The 22,993-nt window shown below is 44.7% G+C and overlaps 1 protein-coding gene across 6 annotated transcripts in view; it reads left to right on the top strand.

Annotated features, from left to right (window-relative positions):
• Positions 1-20,871, top strand: part of LOC142584701 (BTB/POZ domain-containing protein 6-like) — a 119,661-nt gene extending 98,790 nt beyond the window's left edge. For all 6 annotated transcript variants that reach the window (XM_075694900.1, XM_075694899.1, XM_075694902.1 and 3 more), the window contains one exon: positions 20,090-20,871. In XM_075694900.1, the coding sequence (XP_075551015.1) occupies positions 20,090-20,774 (685 nt within the window). In that variant the 3' untranslated portion in view covers positions 20,775-20,871. The remainder of the gene's footprint in view (positions 1-20,089) is intronic.
• The last annotated feature ends 2,122 nt before the right edge of the window (positions 20,872-22,993 follow it).

The raw sequence follows: 22,993 nt of genomic DNA, 5'->3' as shown, positions 1-22,993 counted from the left end.
TTGCCTGTAATGTGCACCAAGTGACACTGAATGTGTTTACCTTATGTCGAACTAAGAGCCACATTGTAAAAGGCGAACATAGAAGTCAATGGCAATGATGCCTTTTCAGTGCCATCTGGTGCTTTTTGTTGCACTAAGAACCGAGTTTCAAGAACATGTTTCTACGTAGCAATCAATTGAGTATGTGTTCCTTCAGTCACTTCAGGTTGGCACAGGCTGTATTAATAACCACAGAATGCCCAGAAATGTTTTAAACGTTCTGGGCTTTCTTTATTTGTTTACTGTAGGATTTTGATTCTGAATCTACTGTAAAATATTGTTGATGTAACTTACTAACATGGAAACAAAGGATGAAGAAAATGGAACCAACATACACAAGTGCTAACTCAAAACTGAAATGGTTCCCGTCGGTCTCATTTTTATTTCCGCGCTACCAAGTTACATCATAGAATTCCAACTAGCCCCATCACAACACTTGTTAGGAAACATTTTCTTGAATCATATGAAAGATGCAGAAAAAAGCCAAAACAGAGAGTATCTCAGCAAGGTATGCTTATTTTGATGTACAGGACAAGTGCCACTTCCCTGGATTCATTGTCATGTACGGATGTGCAACAACAGTGGGGACGTGCCAGTGCCGCTAGCATCTGCAAACCAAGGCCAACTAGTTTGTTTTGCCACGTCGAGCAGCTTCAACCAATAAGTGTCCCTGAAGATGTTAAAGCCCTGATTAGGAACGAACTTATTGCCACAGTACCACATTCTGCACTGGCAAAACACAAAACTCGTGCAAGAAAGTCAATCCCTTTCACCAGCAGTTTGAACGTAGTCCACGCTATCGACACAATTTTCACACAAGGTTGCTACTTGAGAGAATACAAAAAATTATCATTTTTTGAATCAGTGCTAGATGGTGAAAAAACAGTACTGAAAAGGTTTACTCTTGAACATCTCAATGAAAATGAAAAGAGTTTATCTTCAAAATGTGTGCCTCTGCTATGCCAAAGCTAGGGAAATATGCCGCGAGACAACTGATCAGTCATCCACTCTGTAGCACAGCGAAAGAAAAAAAAAGAATAACTGGAAGCATCTGCAGAGAACTTTACACGTTTGAAGAAAGGGGTACACGCAGTTGGGAAGCAAAGCTGGACAGGCTGTACTGCAAGGAGCCTTTCAAGGGAAATGAAGCTACAATGTATGGAAAAGACAACGAGCCTCTTGCACTTGAAGAGTACGAGAAGACTCGTAACAAAAGCATGAGCAAGCTGGGACTCATCGTCATTCCAGATGTTCCTTGGCTTGGCTACAGCCTAGATGGAATAAGTGAGCAGAGGGGAACAAAAATCTTGCTGGAAGTGAAGTGTCCTGTTCTAGGCAAGCACTGTAGCATACAAGACTTTGTAAATGCTAAGAAGCTGGCATTTATTGCGTGTGATGGAGAAAATTATGCATTGAGACGAGCTCACAAGTATTATTCCCAGGTTCAACTGGGCATGCTCCTCCTTAACAGGAGTCTGTGTCATTTTATAGTATATTCGAAAGTTGAGAGCCTTGTCATTCATGTGCCGAGAGACACCGAGCATATTCAGGCACTTGTAGACAGACTGCAGTATGTCTACTTCAAAAGGGTACTAGCTAAGCTTGTGCAGATTAGCAAGGCTTGAAAGTATGTTGATGTTCATAGGTTTTTTCCTTGTTGATCACTTCCATTCAGTGGGAGGGGGGACACTTAGAAGAAAAGCTATTCAGTACTTTGTAATATTTACGAATTGCAATATATTAAAGGGGTTGGGACACCAAATTTTGAGACTATAAAAAGCATGTTGTAGGCTGCTTCCGTATGCAAGGACACCCAGAATGAGGTATTGGACGCTGCAAACATTTCAAAATAATTTTACTTCAGCTCCAAAAAGTCATTAAAAACTCCTTCTCGTAGTCGAGACCCATCGCTAGTGCGGCAGTGACTACGTCACAGAGGAGGAACGAAAATATTGATGTCATAGCACACTAGCACAAAAACGTGACGTATGATGAGTAGCGATGAAATGCCGATTACGGAGCCTGCTGAGCCGAGCGACCGAGCATAGCCTCCACTATGACCGAGCTACAGGCCCCATATAGAAATCTTTTCTTAATACAAAGAAGGGGTAAGGCGTGCAGGCACGGACACAAGAGAGAAGTGGACAACACGAACGCCGCACGGCGGCCCGCGAACGGCAAACTGCGTGCGGCGAGTTGCCGTGCGGACGGGGCTTTACACGTTTGAGTGTAAAGCCCGTCCACTAGCCGGCCGACTCCGAAAGGGACCAGGATATGCGGCGTTCGTGTTGTCCGCTTCTCTCCTCGCATAGTCGTATAGTTCGGCAGCTCGGAGCGATCTCTCCTTCGCTTGGCCTTTCTCAATGCGAGAGCCCGTCCACGTTACCGGCACGGAAACTCGCCGCACGCCGTTTGCCGTTCGCGGGGCCCCGTGCGCCGGCGGTTTTGCTCGCGAACGGCGAGATTTCCTTGCCGTAGAGAGGACGGGCCCGGGATCCATTTGTGCGGCAGCCGTACGGCGAAGCGGCCAATCAGCGACCGAGGAGTGGTCACTCTGGCACCGACGGCAGCTTCACCGCCTCTGATCGTTCGGTGCCGCCGATATCGTTGCTAGGCCTTTTCCGGTTTACTTCAAAGCTAAGTTACGGCGCTTCGGAATGAATCACCGACTCTCACAAGCCGCAATATTTTCTTACCGTTGTTGTCGCTCTTCACAATAATTATAATCATCGCGACATGCACTTCAAATCGCCAGTTGTTGACCTCTGCTGGCAGAGCACGCGTATGCGCGAGCAGACGACGCAGCATAGTTTTACGTCACTATTTTTGTGGTCCACGTGACCAAGCCATGTTGCATTTCCTCCTCTGTGACGTCATAGCATCCCCCGGAGCCCAGAAACCGAAACCGAAATCGCTCGGTATAATAATGCTATTATTAAATTATTTATCGGATATATATGAATCCCGCTGTGTGTATCGTGCTCCCTGAAGCATGACGCAGCGTTTGAATCAACAAACGCATGAACGAAAATTTTGATGTCTCCACCCCTTTAAGAAATTAAATTATGGGGTTTTACGTGCCAAAACCACTTTTTGATTACGAGGCCCGCCGTAGTGGAGGACGCCGGAAATTTGAACCACCTGGCGTTCTTTAACATGCACGTAAATCTAAATACACGGGTGTTTTCGCATTTCGCCCCCATTGAAATGCGGCCGCCGTGAATTGCAATATATGTAGCAGCAATTAAGCGATTGTTAATTTATATTTACTGTTCAATGTCTGCTAAGGAAAGTATAGCAAATTGTGAGAACTGAAATGGCAAGAATTTTTGAAGCATCACAGAAGCAAAATGAGGAGTTCAATTTTGGTTCTAGGTTTTGCAGCATAAGCATACATGGCCACCTGCGAATTTTGCTTGTATTCTGTCATTTAGTGCTTTTGGATGTTACACTACAACCTGTGATGTTTTCTCTGCAAATGACACCTTTACAAGTGTCTACAGTGCACATGTTGCAAAAAAGAGAAAATAAAGGTGTTGATCTTTTTTTGTTCTTGAGCAACTATTTATTTTGCATTCTTTGGAAAGCTAGTCTCACAGCAGCTCATAATTCTTGAAGAGCTTGTTTGCAGTCACTCTAAAGTACTTGAGCGAATTTAAGTAGTTTTTTTACTTGCAAATTAGTGTTTCTCTGTTTAGAACGGGTCCTTTGTACCTGATATACTTCGCTGCTTTTTTGTACTTGTCAGTACATGTATCATACCTATAAACATACCACAATAAACATTCCTCCTGTAAATGTGTTTCCGTGTTTTGCTATTTGATATTCAATATTTACTATTTTTAGAAAACGTTGATATTCGCCCTCCTCTCAACTTTCATATGTCTCTTAACTGAATGTGTACACATCACTTCCATTTGTATAGGCTGTCTGAAAATAAATGTATGCCACATGCGAGGCTCTCGCATGCTTGTATATTTGCCACCTGCTCTCGGTTCACATTCTTCATGTCTTTGTGGTTGCAATGCGTACAAGTTCACAGCTGTACTTAGTTACACATTGCGATGTACACGACAAAGTGATGAAAAAAATTAAAAATAACCATCACGCCTATTTGACCCAACAGCGCATACTATAGACAGTATGTATAATTGAACAGCTGATGATGTCGCACAAATTAAGTGGAAAATAAACCAAAAGAGATTGTTCTGTTAACGTAACATTAACACTCGTCAATTTGTGCTCCGTTAACCATAGCAATATGTGTCTGATCAACACTGATAGGTTAGTGAGGGCTAAGATTCACCTCAATTTGAAGAGGGAAAGATTAAAATTGGTCAAGAAGAAACAAGCCAATCTAGGTGCAGTAAGGTTAAAAGCAGACCAATTCAGGCTGGTACTTGCAAACAAATATGCAGCCTTAGAACAGAGGGATGAAGATGACATAGAGGTAATGAATGAAACCGTAACGAGGATGGCTTCAGAGGCAGCAATTGAAGTGGGAGGCAAGGCACCAAGGCAACCAGTAGGCAAGCTCTCCCAAGTAACAAAGGATCTAATAAAGAAGCGACAAAGAATGAAAGTGTCCACCTCAAGAGATAAGATAGAATTTACGAAACTCAAAACTGATCAACAAGGCGAAAATAAGTAATATTCGAAATGATAACGTGACGACTGAAAAAAGCCGTAAAAGATGGACACAGCATGAAATCAGTGAAGGAAGCTTGGCGTAGGTCAAACCGAGATGTATGCACTAAAAGATAAGCAGGGTAATAGCACCAGCCATCTCGAAATTATAGTAAAAGCAGCAAAAGAATACAAATGGGTTGGAGCACATGCCAGATCCTGGCTGGAAGCTTACCATTATCATTAAAAAGAGGTGTACAATCAGCGCATTGTACCAGTGCTAACATATGGGCATAAATGTGGAGACTGACAAAGAAGCTTGCAAACAAGTTAAGGAACGCGCAAAGAACGATGGAACGAAGAATGTTAGACATATAGTTAAGAGACTGGAAGATAGTGGTGTGGATCAGAGAGCAAACAGACATACCCAATATACTTATTGACATTATTAGAAAAAAATGTAGCTGGGCACATCATGTAATGCGTAGGTTAGGTAACCGGTAGGCCATTAGGGTTGCAGAATGAGTGCGAAGAGAAAGGAAGCGCAGTCGAGTACGGGAGAAGTCTAGCTGGGGTGATGAAATTAAGAAATTCGCAGGCACTAGTTGGAATTGGCTGGCACAGGACAGGGATAATTGGAGGTTGCAGGGATAGACCTTCGTCCTGCAGTGGACATAAAATAGGCTTGCAATGATAATGATGAATTGTGTCACCTTTGCAAGTGTGCTTACTGAAATTGATCATCAGCCAATATTGGTGCGCACAAGTTAGTTAGCCCACACACAACTGTGAACAGCTCATTGATATAAGGCAGCATTTCCCAGGACAGAGTTGAGTTGAAGAGCTTAAATATTTTAACTCGTATTGCTCGTTCTACATGAACCCGTGCCCTAGCAATGTCAGCTGTCCTAAGGGCATCATTGCGGTCAAACTGGCAGTCCTTTTTAGCAAAAGGTGGCCGAATTACGCCAATTGCATGGGCACTGCACAAGTCATCAATGAAAAAACCCCTATTGACCATAATGTCATCTGTGAATGACTCGAACTTCTCCAATATTGCACACTCAGCTGTAATGGCTTTGTCTGAGGCTCGTCCACCAAATGCTTCACTGATGAATGTTATTGTGCCAGCTGGACTTACACATATGAGAAATTTTACAGTGTAAGTCGACTTGTATTGGTGAATATGTCAGTAGCTGACATTTCACACAGCGAGACCTTTCAACTGGGATTTCATTGCAATCTACAACGCCTCGCACTCTCGGATACTGCTTAAAGTGCAAAGGCATATTGTTTAAAATTTCCTCCTTTGAAGGCCACTCAATGGCAGCTTTCAGCACCGCAGCAACAAGAGGCAGTGTGTGCACAAAATATCTGTGTATGGACGAAATGCTGCATTGAAAAAGTACACTCAGACAGGAAATAGACATAGCCTGTTTCAGAACTATGAAAACCAAAATAACTCTGTCCCTCACAGAAGCTTCCATCCTATTCGCCGCCTCATACTTCTCTACGAGTGAAACAATCTTGTTTAGAAGTGCATGACAAGGTATGCCAGTCAAAGTGTTTAGGTGAGCATCAGAAAGAAGCACGTCCGAAATCCTAAATTTTTGTGGGAAGTCCAGTGAGTTCACTTGAACGTATTTGTTTAGCTCGAGTGTGTGGCCCAGCTCTTGAAGTTCAACAAGTGCCCTTGCAGCGTCTTGTTCTGTAACGCAAGAAAAAATGAGGGCGAAATTGGTACAGTTTTAAGCAAAAAGTTACCTGCTGTTGTTTGTGAGCAAGAGCTTGAAAGGGGGGGAAGCCAATCCTGCACAGGTGGGTCTGCGATACAATGATGGTGAACTAAATCTTTCATAAAACAATGTGAAGTGTCCTACAACACAGTGTATTTAGTCCTACGGCAAAATAAAACTATGCATTGCACTGGCTTGCCTTTGCTCTAAAATTCAAGAGCAGAGAGAGAGAGAATCTGATGCGAAAGGCGGGCAGGTTACCTGGAAGGTAAACATCCACCTTGCTAACCTGGCGCACAGGGGAAAGGGTAAGGGGGGTGCCGAAATATTACAAAGAAAAGCACAAAGTGTGAGAAAGATCATAGAAAAAAAACACATGCACACACACAGAACACTATTGCATCAGAGTCACTCCAGTAGGTTACTTGCCTAAGGTGACATTAGAAAAGCCTTAGTCTCTTAAGAGTAGAACATGTATTTATCTAGGTGCCCAAAATCTTTCGGCGATACCACTCTCAATATACAGTGGAACCCCGTTCATACGTTTTTCACCGGACTGAGGAAAAAAAATGTAACAGCCGGGAGAACACAACAGTGAGGAAAGCTCCGGAAATGAATGAAAAAAGTGCAGCTTCAACTATAGACAATTTATTTCCACCAGAGTGCGCTTAGAACTTTAAAAAAGTCTATGGTGGCTTGCCGTTTCTTTCACTCGCTAGAAATCACCACACGTTTCTCAATAGCCTGGAAGGCCGCATTGCTGTCAGCGTCGCTGTGAGGTGCGACGTACGTGCGGGGGAGGTCCAGAGCCGTGACGGCTTCTCCAAAGCTAGGATTTGGCAACTCACTGGCATCATGCGGCTCGTGCTCCTCGTCGTCACCGCGCCACAGCAATGGCAACGGACGAAGGAATATCCGCGGGAAATTTTGCCCTCTTTGGCGTAATCATGCTAACGTGCTAACGATTGTTTGGTATTGCTGCGGAGCGCGCGCATCCGAGCAGCCCGGTTGCGCGCAGCGCGGTGTGGTTTCGCGAGAAATGTAAACAAGAGAGGAGAGCTGGCCCGATAGGCGGAGCGACGCTATGAGCAACGCCAACTTCCGGCTTCCCTTTAGCTATAGCTTCACAAAGAGTGACGTCAGGGCCTCTCCTGAGTTTCCTTCCTCCGTGAGTCGACCCGTCCAACAAACCATGCGGTGACCGTAATCACAGTGATGATAATGAGAGAATTTTTCAAAAATGGCCACCTAGTGGTGGCCTCTCGAACTGGCGTGCGGCTTCTTGCAGCCAGTTCCATAGCCGAGCCCGGTCAAAACTCGTCGAAAGCCAAAATGGCGGTTGGAGCACGTTGCCTACTTTAGCCCAGGTGGGTTTGGGTTGCGATGCATCATGCGGGAACGTTTTCACAGCTATTACGTAATAGCGGGGTTCCTTATACATTGGATCCTATGGAAGCTATGCCGGGAGCAGATGAAAACGACGTAGCAGCCGGGAAAACGCAGCAGTGAGGAACGTAACAGCGGGGTTCTACTGTATTGCCCTTTACAGTTGCACAACCGGACTTGCCTTGTTTGGGTGAAACGGCAAACTTAAACCTGTGGTAACGCCTATGCATCATCAAAACTTGGGCGCGAGGGTCGGAACAAAGAATTCTCACCATTGTATTCACTTTCTTCCGAATTATCAGGAAGCTCGCATGCGCAATCTTCATTAATGACCACTTCAGATACGTCATCGTGTTGGCCCTTGTTTCCTGCAACATTGTTAGGTCAATACAAGAGATACTTAAGACCAAGCAAAACAAATACAAAATCACAAACCCATGCGCAGTACCTCCGATCGGTACACAATTTTCACTACAGCCAAAAAAAAAGCAGCGAACGCCTTGTGCATTGACCGCCTGTTTGATTTTCACACAGAACGACTAAGAACAGTTGCACAATACGTTCCCTAGTTTGAAATGCTCACTACGCAGTGTCAGGCACCGTCGAGGAATATTTACCGAAACAGCGTGAGTGCAGGCAGAACATTTAATAAATGGTGATGGTTGCGTACTTAAACTTACTTTGAGAATTTGTGGGGGGCTTTCTTCGGGGAACCCTAGGCCTCACACTTGCTTCGTGGGAGCGCAGAGGGATCTTTTGCGAAGGCACGGCGTTTCTTTTCAGCCGCTTTCGTAAGGGCTTCAACCTGCCTTTAAGGCAAAATTTCACAATCAGCTCACCACAAGAATAAAATGAAATCATTGAGAGCATCGTAACAGTCAATTACTTACCAAGGTGGCCCCAAAAGAAGTCATCTTTGTTAAAATGATCGCTACATGCAACTATTTCTTTGCTTACTTCCTTCCCGATGCGGAGCTTGATCGCCCACAACTTCCTCCGTTTTTTATCTTTTGGAAAGTGGTGCAGGCTCACTTTTCCGCAAATTGCACAATTTGTGCATTGCGGCACACTGCACATGCGGTTGCTCTTCGCTCGTTGACTGTTTTTTCCATAACGGAGAGCACAAGAACGCCAACACACCTGTAGAAACTGTGTGAGCGAGAAATCCATCACCCCCTCCCGGCTTCCGAGAAAATTCGCGCGGTGGCGCTAGCGTTTCTGGAAAGCGCGAATAAGCTTCCCCATGCATTTCCTATGGAGCCCATTGTATCCCTGTGTGTAATCTCTCTTTCTCGGGAGGGGAGGGGGGGGTTTAAATTGTTCTTTATTGCTAATAAAGCTACCAATCATGTATATTTGGACTATTATAATGATGAAATGTCTTGGCAAATTACTCAGTTTTGTGCAGATACAAGGCGTTAAACTTTTCACGTGATGGGGCTGAGGTACTTGCCAAAGAATGCTTACATGTAAAAAAACATTGTCGTTTTTTTAGTTCCGCTCCAGTACTTCTGATGCAGTCAATGTGACCCCTCATCGCACATCACATCACTGGTAGTGCCACTCTTTCCAGTGGTGGTGCTTGTCTCCAGCAGCCGTCGAGTGGTGGTTTCCAGCAGATGTAGTAGCATATCTCCTAACTTTTACAATTTTTCACGTAACATTCTCTGATTTTTGAGCTTTTTACAATATTTGTAATGACGCTAATGGTTTTGCAATTTTTTATTTGCTTCTAGCTTAGGGCAGAATCTATTTTTGAAAATTCAAATACAGTTCCTGAACCCATTTATAACTTCAATCATATTTTTGGCCGCTGTGACTGCAGGTTTCTGCAGAACAAATGCTGTGAATTAGTTTAATAAACGGTCTGCAACTGAGTACTAAAGTAATTTCTGTTATTTTTAAAGGGCCCCTCTGCAGGCCGTGTTGTAAATTTTGGTTGTACAATGGACGTTGTAAAGCACTATCTTGGGAGTGTTTTACCGCAAGAATTTTTCAAATGGGTTCATTATTGGAGAAGATATAAATGCCATGTCGCCATGCTCCCAGGAGGCGAGCACAACTGCCAATATAGACACTCTTCTCCATTGCCTTGACTAGCATCCACAAACGGCATCCTTCCCTGCCCTATCCGAACTAGAGCTGAGCAATCATGTCATATTCTTGTGGTGAGCTCTGCCTCCTTTTTTTCTTCCTTTTCTGTTGTGCGGCACACTTCCAGTGGCAGCATTGCATGTTAACATGATTAACAGAAGTCACATGCCATGGTCAGTGACATTGCAGGCAGTGCGTCTCATCCAGTGTCATTTGTGCGTTTGACTGACTGTCTCACAAGAAGCGGGGCTTCCTCGAGAGGAATGGCACACAGGCTCGTGTTAGAAATCTCAACTGTTCTCGCACCATGCAGTTGTGTCATACTTAACGGATGTAATTGCCACTGCATGGTTTACATGCCACAGTGTTCGTTTGCAGTGCCCATATTTGGTGGAGGGCTCCTTAACAAAATTTTGTAATTTTAGGCTTAGGCTATAGAGGTACTTTTCAAACCTTGGAAGTTGGCAGGTCGATAGTAGTGTAGGGGATGCTCTCAGATCTGCATTCACATGTTGCTAGTAGGTCTGGGCTAGCTCTGTACCAAGCATTTTCTTAGTGCTTTTTCCTAAGCCAGTGGCTCGCCCATTCCCGAGATGTTGGTACTACAGCAGTTGTTATTGGTGAACACCTCTGCAGGCAGCTCTGGTAATGCATTTCATTATGAAAAGATGTAGGCTATGCTAAAGCTAGGGAGAATGCTGGTTTTAGCTTAGAACTTGTAACTGGGCTATTCGGTAATCCGTCGTGGTAAATTGCTTCAGAGCGCAAGAAAACACAAACGTGAAAAGGGGGAGGGAAGAGGGCATTCTTTTTTCTGTGTGTGTTCTCTTGCGCCCAGAAGCAGTTTATCAAGATTGTTTCAGCTTCACCTACACCAGCTAGCCATACCATCAGACTCATTACTTAAAAAGTGTAATGACAAGAATGTTGGAGCTACTTGATGTGGTCTTTCTTTTAATTGAGTGGCTATGCCAGAGATATGACAGAAAGCAATGCAGAATTGTACAGCCAGACATCTGAATGCCAAATTTTAACAGCAGTCTTCGACAATGTCGTAGATTACAGCACCATCTAATTAAGACCGAGACTAATGAAGTGGCAACTTCGAAAATGAATGTGGCTACTTTTGCAGATTTTTCACACAGAGAGAACCAAAATTGTCGAAAAGAATGAAATCTAAAAGTTCACATATTGTCCCTTATTTTATAAGCAATAAGTTGCAAGGCCTGTGGTTTTAAAATTTCTTGAATGTTCACCCAATAAAGTTAGATTCATGACCCACAGTTTTGGACGTCTGGTACTTCACCGTGACAAGAATGTGACAGTAGCATTTGCATGGATTCTCAGCACAAAGTTAAGATTTGTTAGCTAGTTTTATGTAATTGTGTAAACATTGGAACAGGCTTACAAGGGCAATGTGCCATGATCGTGTGATGCACCTGACATTTGTAGAATGAACTTGGAAAAATTTCTTGGATAATTGTCAGTCTTATTGGCGGCGAGGAGTTATGGAGTCGCCATCTATCGGAAGCGGCTCGCTGGCGTAGTATGAGGGATCACGCGGCACGCCCCTCATAGGTTTTGCTGTCAGCGCTCACTGAAAACGCCACGCATGAGCTCTCCCGGACATTTCTGTAAGTACTTTCGAAACGAGAGAAGTTTTTTACTGTCTAAATAATAATCTTGGGCAAACTGAAGGCACAGAATCGTTTATCTCTTTACCGAATACGTACAGTGAACACCACTGCGCGCGGTCGCCGCGACGGAGTCTTTTTGCGTGAAAGGTAGGTAAACGCTGAGAGCTAACTATGTGAAATATCTTCTTATAGTGTTTGCATAACTAAATTGAGCATAATAGAATGAAGCCTCAATGCAGCGATCGCACAGATTCACAGCGACCGACAGCACGTCTGCATGCTTGTCCGTGCAGTTTCGCTTTCGCCGTGTGCGCGTTTTCGCACCGTGCCATAAGCTTTGGGCCGCAGAATATGAGCATTTGACAGTATACAAGCAGCCATTGCTGCGCGGGCGCTATCAGAGCGGTTCAAAAATAATTTCATTGTAGAGACTTCGACGCCTATGGGGACTATGATGTGCCATCGCAACTATTCAATCTTTCTTTTTTCTTCTAAATTCTTGGACGTTTCCATATTATTTCTCGAGTTGCGTCGCACTGTATGTTTATCGGTGTTCTCAGCGTGCGATTCCCACTGCTTTTTTGCAATCCAGTGCATTAATTCATAACACGTACAAACATGACCATATGTCATGCCTTTTTTTTAATGTGCGTCTTACTGCTCCCTTTCCATTCCACTGAACTTGCCAGTATCTATAGCATCGACAAGTTCATAGACCAAACCGTCATGACATTAGTCGGACACCGGAATCGGGCGAGCGTCTCAGTGCGCGTTTTCCAAACATCGCAGACCCGGTGCCGTAGCAGAAATATTCCTCGCGTCTGTGCTTGCTGCATACCTGAGTTGTAGCCGATGACTGTTTGCCGGTTTTATGTTTCGCGAGCCAAGCTTCACGGAGCTTCTTTTCCTGCGGCTGCGTGTGAATAAGGCTGCCACCGTGCTCCATTGCGTATGTCCGGCACTGCGGCACCGAGCAGTAGCCTACCATGTTGCGCGCCTTCAAAGGCAGCCACTACCTATTCTAGTGCTTTCAAACGTTGTAAAGGAGACACTCGAAGCGGGAAAATCTCGCCACTAAATGAGGACCGCAGCGTACGAGGGAATTTAAACTCTCGTTTTCAGCTCGCTTCGGCGCTCCCGAAGCAGCCGACGCGGCCGCTATGTCCATGTGATCCCTAATAGCATGTCACGCCGACGGTGGCTTCAGCTTTTCCAGTGGTGGAGCTCGAGGCCCATACAAACGTTACCTTGACGCAACAAAGTCCATGCCGAGTGAGGGTATCTGCTGTGTTGCTTACTTTTATTCTCCTATCAACTTGTATTCGTAACGCCCATAGATCCAGTTCATGTGAGCCTTTTGTGTTTGAGTTTCAATGTATTGCCTTTTATTCCTATAATAATAATTTCGCAACGAGCCAAAGGGGGCGCTTATTGAACTTCTCTGTGCCACACATTCCTCCCGTCTTCACGCACCATACTGCACTGAGAAGACTCGCTGCATGCATGTCTTCAAGGTGTCTACCAACCGGGAGAACCGGGAATTCTCAGGGAACTTGAATTGTCTGGAAATACTCAGGCAAAACTGAGGGAATTTGTGCTTCTATCAGGGAAAATTAGCTGTAACTTTATTGAAAGGGAACAAAAGTCGTGTTAATGCTGGCTCCAGTAACAGAGGAATCGCAACGAATCGTCACTGACGCCGTGTCATCAGCACGAGGTATTGCCAGAGCAGTTGACGACCGAATTTCCAGACGTCCGATGTTTCGGACATGCTCGATAATTTGCACGGCTTTGCGGCATCACCATGTACACCATATAGTCAATGTATATTGCCCTGACTGCAAGTCTGAAATAGTATTAATCAAAGCCATCACCGCTGCCATTTTGATTATCTCGTCGCCTCGAACCTGCACTCGTATGCAGGTCCGCTGGCAGCTGTAGCCACCACCGCGGCAATGTTAGGCATAGCTGCTTCTATGTTCGCTATTAAACTTCTTGCCATGCGGTGCCGTGTTTTTCATTGAAAGAATTCGCCGCTGTCAGCAATGGCACCGACTCCGCCTTTGTAATCCTCACGATTGGCTTCGAAGCTCGCAGTGCACAACACGTTGTGGAATGCCAGTCTTCGAAAGTTAGCTTCGCCTCAGTGCAGCAGTGTTGCGTGGTGAAGCATAACAAACGTGGGAAGAAGCAATTGTCATGGGACACAGTATGTATTCCTTAATTATACACGCATGCACCCCCGTCTCCTGTCACAGTACGAGCACCGATTGCCTAATAAGTTAACTGGCAGGCCTTAAGAGCTTTTTCGGACATGCCTGTGGCAATCTTAGCTGGGCAGTTAAAGACATGCATTCATGTTTTGCATACTGCCCGATTTTTCGGTTGTTTTTGCAGCCCCTAGGGAGTCCGAAAAATCAGGCGTTGACTGTACAACTGACCAAGAGGATGCTTCAAATGATCGATGGGGTGAACGCGTGGCAGAAGGAGGATGAGAATAGAAAGGACCGACATATGAGGAATTAACGGGAAAGGAAGCATGCTGCTGCCTCTTTGAAGGAGCTTGAGCTCAAAAAACAAAGTGTTGGCTGACACCGAGATGCAGGTCTCCCTCATCCAAACCAAAATAAACACTTTAAAGCAGTGAAACCCAACACTGAGATATTGTGTATGGGCTGAGAGTATGTCAGGACAGTTGATGTTGACTTCCCAGCTGCTGAGAGAGAATCTTAGTTGTGACAAAGTACAGGCCTCATACCGATGAGCTTGCTATCATTGATAGAAATAGCTCATATTCAAAAATATTTACTTATGTATGCATCTCCTTTTCATTCGTATTTGAAAATGTTCGACTCAATTTGGAATGGGTTTTACCATTGTTTTGCAGTGCATTTTACTAACACCTTCCTTCTGTTTTCTTTTTAATAGATATTACTCCTTACAATTCAAACTGGATTAAATCATTTTTTTTTCAACATGCTTACTAGAAAGTGACATCATCGGGCAACATGGTGTCAGCCTGTCCTGACATAAAACAAAGTTCTGGCTCATTCAGGGAATTTTGCAAAGGTGCTCAGGGAAAACCTGGAAAACTTGGGGAATTTGGAAATGTCAACTTGGTAGACACCCTGGTCTTGGTCGTTTTGGCATGTAGCGTTGTGTGCTCTTATCACATATTGCTGGACCTTGAATTGATCTATCTCGATCTGTCTACATAACTATCGTAAGGGAAATGTTTTGAATATGTGGTTTTTATATACTGAGCTAGTTAGCTGAATTCATTAGAGCTAGCTCATTTCTTGACTGGCTTGTGATATCACATGATTGCCTCCTGTAATTGCTGTGACGTCGCTCTGATTGCCATGTCAGCTCAGTTGCGCTGCATTTATCCTTTGCTAAAAACTGGTCGCATTAAAAGACAACCATCGCATGCTTCTCCAACCAAGGCTTTGAACCATGATTGTTGCGTTGACGGTTACCTGTCGAAGAGAAAAATGCAACATGAAAATTTTATGTGTGTACTGCATTAACCTCTCTGATGCCGTTTTATCCTGTCGATTGAAAACTTACTTTCATCACATTTCTTGCATCTTCAGGATCGTAGAAAGTGTACTGCTGCAGCAAAGATTAAAAATTATCAATATTTGAGTGAGCTTTGTCAAGTTTAGAGTGTGGACTCCACGCGAAAGCTCGTGACAGGAACATCAAATATGAGAACATCAGCTATATCATGTTTTGAAAAGCTTGAGAAGCACTTATCCAGCCACTTGAAAAACTATGCCTGGCTAGCATGACATTGTGAAAAACAATGAAAGTGGACCCACTGCATACAAGATACGGACACCGAGTAAAGATCCCCAATCGTCTACCTTCCCACTCATTTTGCTAAAACATTTTGCACATGTTATTCAAAATTGCAGCACATTTGCAATCGTAGCATTTCAAGATGTATGCAACACATTTTAAATATTGTTAATTTCATCAATGCCTTTGCTGTTGATGCACTATCTTGGTGTACACAGTGCCCGAAAAGGTTGATAAGGGCTGAACAGATGCCAGCAGCATAATGTGCAGCCCAAAATAGGTTAAGTGACTAAATGCAAGCATTGACATTTCCTCCGCCTCTGCAAGTCTGTCCCCTACATTGTAGTAGCTGTTTCTCGTGCTTTACCCATCTGCTTTCTCCTCATATTCATAACCTCAAGGATGGAAGTGCTGCGCCATCTTGCGCCAAAGCACTAATTCGAATGAAGTTCCCATATTTTGCAGGATGTGAGTGTTCAGTGGCAGCCACACAGCCACAGGCATGCGTTGGCTAAGGCTTAGCTGTGCAATCCAAGCTTAAAGCTATCCTTTTCAGTGTCGGCATCTTTGGAGTGTAGTGTGTTTGGGGGCATATAGTAACTGAAGAAAAAGAAAACTTTTGTGCTATGCAATGCATTACGAATGTTTCATAAAAATGTTACACGTTTTCATATATGTGGACCAGCTAAAGATAATTTGAACTGGCGCTCATTTCATGGGGCAGTCAGGAATGAAACCCATGCTGAATGAATAAGGTTGCATAGTCTACCCAGCATGTAGCTCGTGAGCTTTTAGCACTCTGTTTTGCACCCTTTTGGTACATATGCGCCGATTAATGGGCGAAAGCCATGCGTGTGATTTTCTAAATTCATTTCGCACGTGCACCATGTCCGGTTACCGGGATGATAGCTTGGCACACCAACAAACGGCCTGCTTGCATTCGTGAAACTTCCTGGTGGCACACTTCCACTGTCGATCGCAATCATCATTGAAACATGCACTCCGGCTACGCAACTTCCTGCCTCGCTACATCGCACAAAATCAGGCTCTTGCCAATGCAGAACGCAAGCCAAGGATCTAAAGTTTCATATTTAGTCAACCTTAGCGGCCAAATTGTGATCGTAATCAAATGTTTGGCGAGACTGCAAACCTCCGAAACAGCGTTCGAGGCAGTGATGTTCTTGAGGTGACTTGCACAAATCAAGTACAAAAATTTTAATAAGGCATCATTCAGTGCACGAAATATCAGTTGCCATCTTACATTAGCTTTACAGTTGAACCTGGCTATATCGAACTCGCAAGAAAATGCCTATCAGTTCGATATGGAGCTTAATTCGATATAAGCCTGCTAAATAATTGGATGTCATAAAAGTACATACCATTTACAAAATCACTTTATTGATGAAACCAGCTTAGTTTCGCATGAAATAGTTCTGCATTTTCTTCTGCTTGGGCAATTTCACTGCCTGCGACGCACACACTTCTCCACATTTTCTAAGGAGTCGGAGCAGCTGAGGCCGCAACCTTCCGCATTTGCTCAGAACCACCGGACTAGTGTGAGTGCACCAATCACTTCAGAGGATGTGGGCAAAGGACCGTCATTGCTTTCCTAATTGCGCCCCCTTTCACTTGTGCTCGGTACAATGTTGGCAACGTAGTCTTCGTTTTCGGGCTCTCCCGTGGCCGCGACACTATCATCTGCACTCACAAACTCGTCCACTGTTGATTCGTCGACAGCTTCCGTAAATTTTGACAGCTCGCTCCAAAATTCGACAACACCTGCAATGGCTTCGTCGCATTCATCAGAAATTAGTCATCACCGAGCACGCGGAAGTTGGCACGTCAGAAGCACTTTCGGATGAACCACTTCTACACGACCATGCATACACATCGAGCGCCACAGGCACCGGGTCGCGAGTTTGTCCGCTTTAACCCTATCTCCCCCTTACTCAAGAACGTGCTGAGAGTGCTCCTCAGAATCTTGCACGCTGCAGGGACATCAGACTTCTCACCGCGTTTGACCCGATTTATGATTTCGAGCTTCACGATGAAAGGCGAATTCTGTTGCTTCTTCACGGCAACACTGAGGGAGAAGGCCCACAAGGTGAAAACACAATGAACCAGAAAAGCAGCGAGACAACTCACACTTTCGGCATTTTGCACGACGAGGACACAAGAGCCTCTGATTGGTTATCTAGGCAAGCGCTGCGGGCAGGCCAGGATCATTTATTGCAGGGGGGTGTCGACGGCTTGGCCAAGGCAGCGTGGTCACAGTAGGGAAAGCGATTGGATGGACCCACGCCGCCGGGTTTCCCCACCACCGCAAGGGAAAGCCAACTTCTGGGGGCACATTTCTGCAGCTTGTCGTTCAATATATCGGGAGTCGCTGCTATTTTTGTTCGATGTAAGCGTAATTTTTGCTATATATACTCATTGTAACTATACCGTGCCCATAAATTGTTCGATGCATAAAATAATTCAATGTAAACGGGTTCGATATAGTCGGGTTCAACTGTATATAGCGCCTGTGGCAGAACTGTGAATAAGGCCCGAATAATTGGGCTCATTCAATATATTGGTCGACGACGCAGAGCGGAAAGCCAGTAAATATTTTTATCCCGTTGCTGTTTTTAGAGATATCTTAGAGCTTTCTCTCGGCAAGCCAGGTGAAATACTGGCAAACATGCAATGACCAGTACGTCAACTTCACATTTATTCTGTGGTATTTACTGTCTTAACCGAGGTTGCCAAGAATTAAAAATTACCTGACAGCACTACATAAACACGTTCATTGTATGTTGATGGGTGTTGTTCATGGTGGCCACTGTGAACATTTCTCGTTTATTGTGTAGTAAGTGCACTAAACCAATATGTTCAATTAGCTAAATTTGTTAATTTATGTAATCTATGAAATGTCAATGAAAAAGTTGTGGAAGACGTTGAGAAATGACCAACAGCATTTAAAACAACCTAAAATTCGTTAAGACTTTTCGTAATGAGAAAAAAAAAATGTGAAATAAATCAAAAATAAAAACAAGAAAGATACCTGCTGTGGCCGTGACAATGCTTCTGCGCACCAAAAATTGCATCAATCTTTACACAAACCTCGTCAAGTAGGGGCACAGCGAACGAGCCGCCGTGCTTCTTTCTCACCATGTCGGCAGTTTTTGGCGTGCATCTTCGGGCCTTATCCAACGCGAAGTAGCATGGTCTTGTGGCGGTTTGCTTTCCTAACCGTTACAAAACTGTGACCGAAGTTTACATGTTCGTAATATAGACAGTGCACTGATGTTGACGTTTACATCTGAGACCACTTATATTGCTGATGTGGGGACTCGTCACATGGATTTCTTTTTTCTGTCAGTGAAAAAAGGGTACGCAAGACCTAGGTCGCTATATAGGCTGTTTTCGGTCATTTCTCAACATATTCCACAACTTTTGCATTGACACCATATAATAAATAAGCAAGTAATGTTAATTCATTAAAGTTAATTATTACTTGCTTGTTCACAATGGAAAAAAGAAGCTCGCCTAGCATTAACACAAGCTCACCAAGATAGAGAGTTCACAGAAAGCCTTCGGTTAATTTTTTCTTGGCCACATTTAGTTGGCATATTCGGTATGTAATTTAATGGTGTTTTCTGAGAAACCTGTATGAGATTCCTTTGTAGCTTCATACTGCAGTCAGGTGGATGACGTTTTTGCCTGTCATGAATTTTTCTTGCCTTGCGGGCCTTCGCAGAACTGATCTGCCTTAAGAGGAAGCTTTAGCTCGAGTGCTCCTATCTAAATACATGTAAAAGGAGAATTCGTTTTTCTCGGCAACCACTGCACCAAATTTGACGAGGTTTGTTGCATTTAAAAGAAAAACTTAATATCTAGTGACTGTTGGTTTCGAATTTTTGAGTTAGGTCGTCAATCTTTTCTTAAAAATTGGCGAAAATCAAAAATTTTCAAAAAACGAAACTATCAAGTTTACAACTCTGTAACTCAACCACTAAAGATTATAATACAATTCTGTGAATTGCATCTAAAAGTACATCCATAGCGGACAAAATTGATATGTTACACATGAATATAAAAAAATTTAATAATAGAGAAATACAACTTTTGCAATACCGTTGTAACCAGCGTCAAAAATTCACGTAAGATGTAAAATGACATATTGAATTTGTCCGCTTTGAATGATCTAATGGATGCCGTTTACAGAACCGCGATATCGGTTCTTGATGCAGAGCTATGAATTTATAAACTTCGTGCTTCTATTTTTTTCAAACGGTCAAATATTTGAAAATCGTTTTAAGAAAATTCAAGCCCTAAATCGAAATTCCGCTTCCAACAGTCACTAGAAATTAACTTTCTCTTTCAAATGCGACAAATTTCATCAAAATCGGTCCAGGGGTTATCTCATAAAAACGTTCTTGCGTTTTACATGTATTTGAATAGGCCGCGTCGGAGTTGGGCCCGAGCTAAAGCTTCCTCTTAACATAATACTGTTCTGTAAAGTCAAATAGGGAACACCTTTTCTTCATATGCCTGTATTTCACTGATATTGGCTTTTACCAAGCTGCTCCAAAACAGACAGTTCATGCTCCAAACCTGCCCCAAAGTGTCAAATTTGCTGCTTCCAGAGCTGCTGCAAAACTTCCTTGGCCGCTTGCATCCCTGTATCATGCAGAGCATGTACAAATCTGGGTGTTGTCTTTGTGTACAGCATGCTGCTGACTTTTATATCCTAACATGGTAGCTTTCACTGTTATTGCGCAGGTACCTCTACTCAGGCACTTGCGAACCTGACTCCTTCGAAGAGGCAATCCACATTCGAGAAGCTGCAGACAAGTACCTCGTGCCTGAACTTGTGACAGTGTGCTCCAAATACATTGAAGCAAATATGTCTGCTGACAAGGTCTGTCCCCTTTTGGACTGTTTGGCAACAACTGACACTGACAGGATCGACAAGGCAGCTCTTCAGGTGCTCAAGAATGATGCCCTTTCGGTGATCAATTCAGAATCGTTCATCGACTCGCTCGACAGCACGGTAGAGTCCATTCTGAAAGTCATAAGTGGTGTGCCCGAGAGTTGCATCTTCCTGGCCATCCGGAAGTGGGCGGAAGAGAAGTGCCGAAAGTCTCTGTCATTGGGTGAGACCCCACTGGAGCTGCAAGCGGTCATTCGGCCCTTTCTTCCCAAGCTGCGCTTCCTGGCCCTGACTCCACAGGAGTACGTCAAGGGTCCCGGTTCGTGGAATGTGCTCGAGGACCAAGAAGATTTCGCCATCCTCAGGAACATCATCGTTCACGGTTCTGTGCCACTGCCTTCTTGGGTCTGCACCGATGACACAGCTCGCGGACAGCTGCTTTTTAAAGCCAATCCATTCGAAACAAGTGATGCGTCAGTGACTGTAGTGAGGAAAAAAAGCCCAGCTGCTGAAGGTAATGAAAAACCTAAATGACATCTGCTTGAACCACACAGTGAAGCTATTTTTTTTAGAAAGGACAGTTCCTGTGGGATACGAGACATACAGTAAATAATTGTTTTGATGAAATGTTGGTAAGCTGTTGGTTCAATTCTTTCCTAAAGTGTGCCAAAAGGCCTGGCTGGCCCCTTGTGCTCAATGTTGTAACCAGCTGATGTGCAGTTAATTTAATTGTGCCATGAACTGTGAGCTTGTATGTGTGTGTGATGCCTAATTGGGGACAAAGCTGTTGGTTTCGAGGACACACACCAACTTTTAATGAAACCAGAAAGAGGCTTAAAATAAATCGAAGGAAATAGAAAGCATAAAATGAACACTCAAATAGACATCACGGCAGTAAGAAACACACTTGGGGCTAGTGTGACGTTAACTAGTGTGCGTGTCTGGGCTTGCCACAACAGCAGGGACGCATAACAGTCTCGACGCGGTGACAAGTTGATGGAAAGAGTTGCGCCGGTCTCACTTAACGTTAGGGTGTTGGATGGTTGACCGGGCGACCGGAGCGCGCTTGCTCTGGCTTGCAGATAGAAGGTAGGCGGCTAGGCGGCACGAGTAGATGGCGGGGAATTCTGGCCGGGCAGCTGGACGTGGAACTTGGGCCCATAGCCCGCCTGCTCTCGTCCTGCCCACGGGCACAGAAGCTCGAACGCCGGCCTCGGGCAGCAGGTGGCATGACAGACGGGGGCGGCGTTCTGACTGGGCAGCTGGGCATAGAACTTGGGCCCGTAGCCCGACTGCTCTCGTCCTGCCCACGGGTGCAGAAGCACGCACAGGAACGGGTTGGCAGGAGGCCCCGGTCGGGTGAAGTCCTGGTGGCTCGGGTCCGGAATCCAGCGGCCTGTCTTCAACTCCCGGTCCGGTGGCCGACCTCCTGGTGTCGCTTCCTGGAACTCTCCCGGCGTCTCCTCCCTTCTGCCAGTGGACCATGCTTTTTCTTCTGCTCTGGCCGATTAGTCATTTTCCGATTGGCTGCCTGACGCCCCATGGTCTTTCCTAATTGGTTGGCTTTTCTTTTAGTTCCTTTTCTTGCGCCGCGCATTCACGTGCCGGACGCTCTTCGGCATTGTTTTCTCCTTCCAGCATGGAATTCGCCTCAGCGCACGCACTTCTTGTCGTCTGCCTCTGTCCATCCCGACTACCGCACCATGTTGCGCACCACACACATCACATAAGGCCCTTTTTTATCAAGTTTTTCTGAAGAAAAACTGCCGCTCAGTGCGCGACATAGTTCACGCATGCTCAGAACACTACAGTCATGGTCCGTTCACGAGACCGCACTGTATGGTTCCATGGCACAGTTCACTGAGCACAAAGATAAAAACATTAACAGAAGACACTAATTTAAGGAAAGCACAAAAAAAAAACTAGCATCAGACTAATAGCATGGCATTGCGATGACATAACCTTGCTATGGTAAAGGTAAAATCAAGAGGCGTAGGGCTGTAGTCCCCCGTGTTCTACTCCTGTAGTCTGCCCTGCGAAGTTCCGCACGTTGACTTTCTTGAAGGTCGTTGCAAAGTTTAATTGCTTGTACACCCGAGCCCTCATTTGTTTTGAAGGAAGGTATAGGGGTGTCCGTCTCCTCCTCCTCCACCAGGATGAATGATGCAGACTGTGGGGAACTTTCCGGTTCACGCTCTTCATAGCGCTTCAGCATGTTGATATGGAACAGTTTTGTAGTATGTCCCAAGTCCAGCCAGTAATCAAAGTTGCTTTTTTTTTCTGTGACCAAGAAAGGCCCCTTCCAGTGCATCAACAGTTTGTTTGCCGTCGTTGGAAGCAGGATGAGGGCACGGTCACGAACTTTCAGCTGGTGTATCTTGCTTCCCCGGTCGTAGTAATTTTTCTGGGGTCGTTTTAGATCGCGACAAGTTCTCTTGTGCCAACTGTAGTGTCTTTTTCAGACGATCTCGGAGATCCAAGACATACCCGTATGTGGTCTTGATTTCTTCGCATAGGGGGGTCTCCTGTCCATAGTTCCTTAAGTAGACTGTGGGCCTCGGACGTGTCGACTGTAGATCAACTCGAAAGGAGAAAACCCCATGCTGGCTTGAGGCACTTCACGATACGCAAACAAGAGGGGTGCTAGTAATCTGTCCCATGACTTTGGTTCTTGACACATCTTGCGTAGCATTTGTTTCAACTTGCCATTAAATCGCTCCACCAGACCATTACGCATGGTATGGTACGGCATC

Source organism: Dermacentor variabilis, chromosome 6 (genome assembly GCF_050947875.1).
Source record: "Dermacentor variabilis isolate Ectoservices chromosome 6, ASM5094787v1, whole genome shotgun sequence".
Taxonomy (NCBI): domain Eukaryota; kingdom Metazoa; phylum Arthropoda; class Arachnida; order Ixodida; family Ixodidae; genus Dermacentor; species Dermacentor variabilis.
The sequence above is the reverse complement of the archived record's forward strand: the minus strand, read 5'-3'. Positions and strand labels throughout refer to the sequence as shown.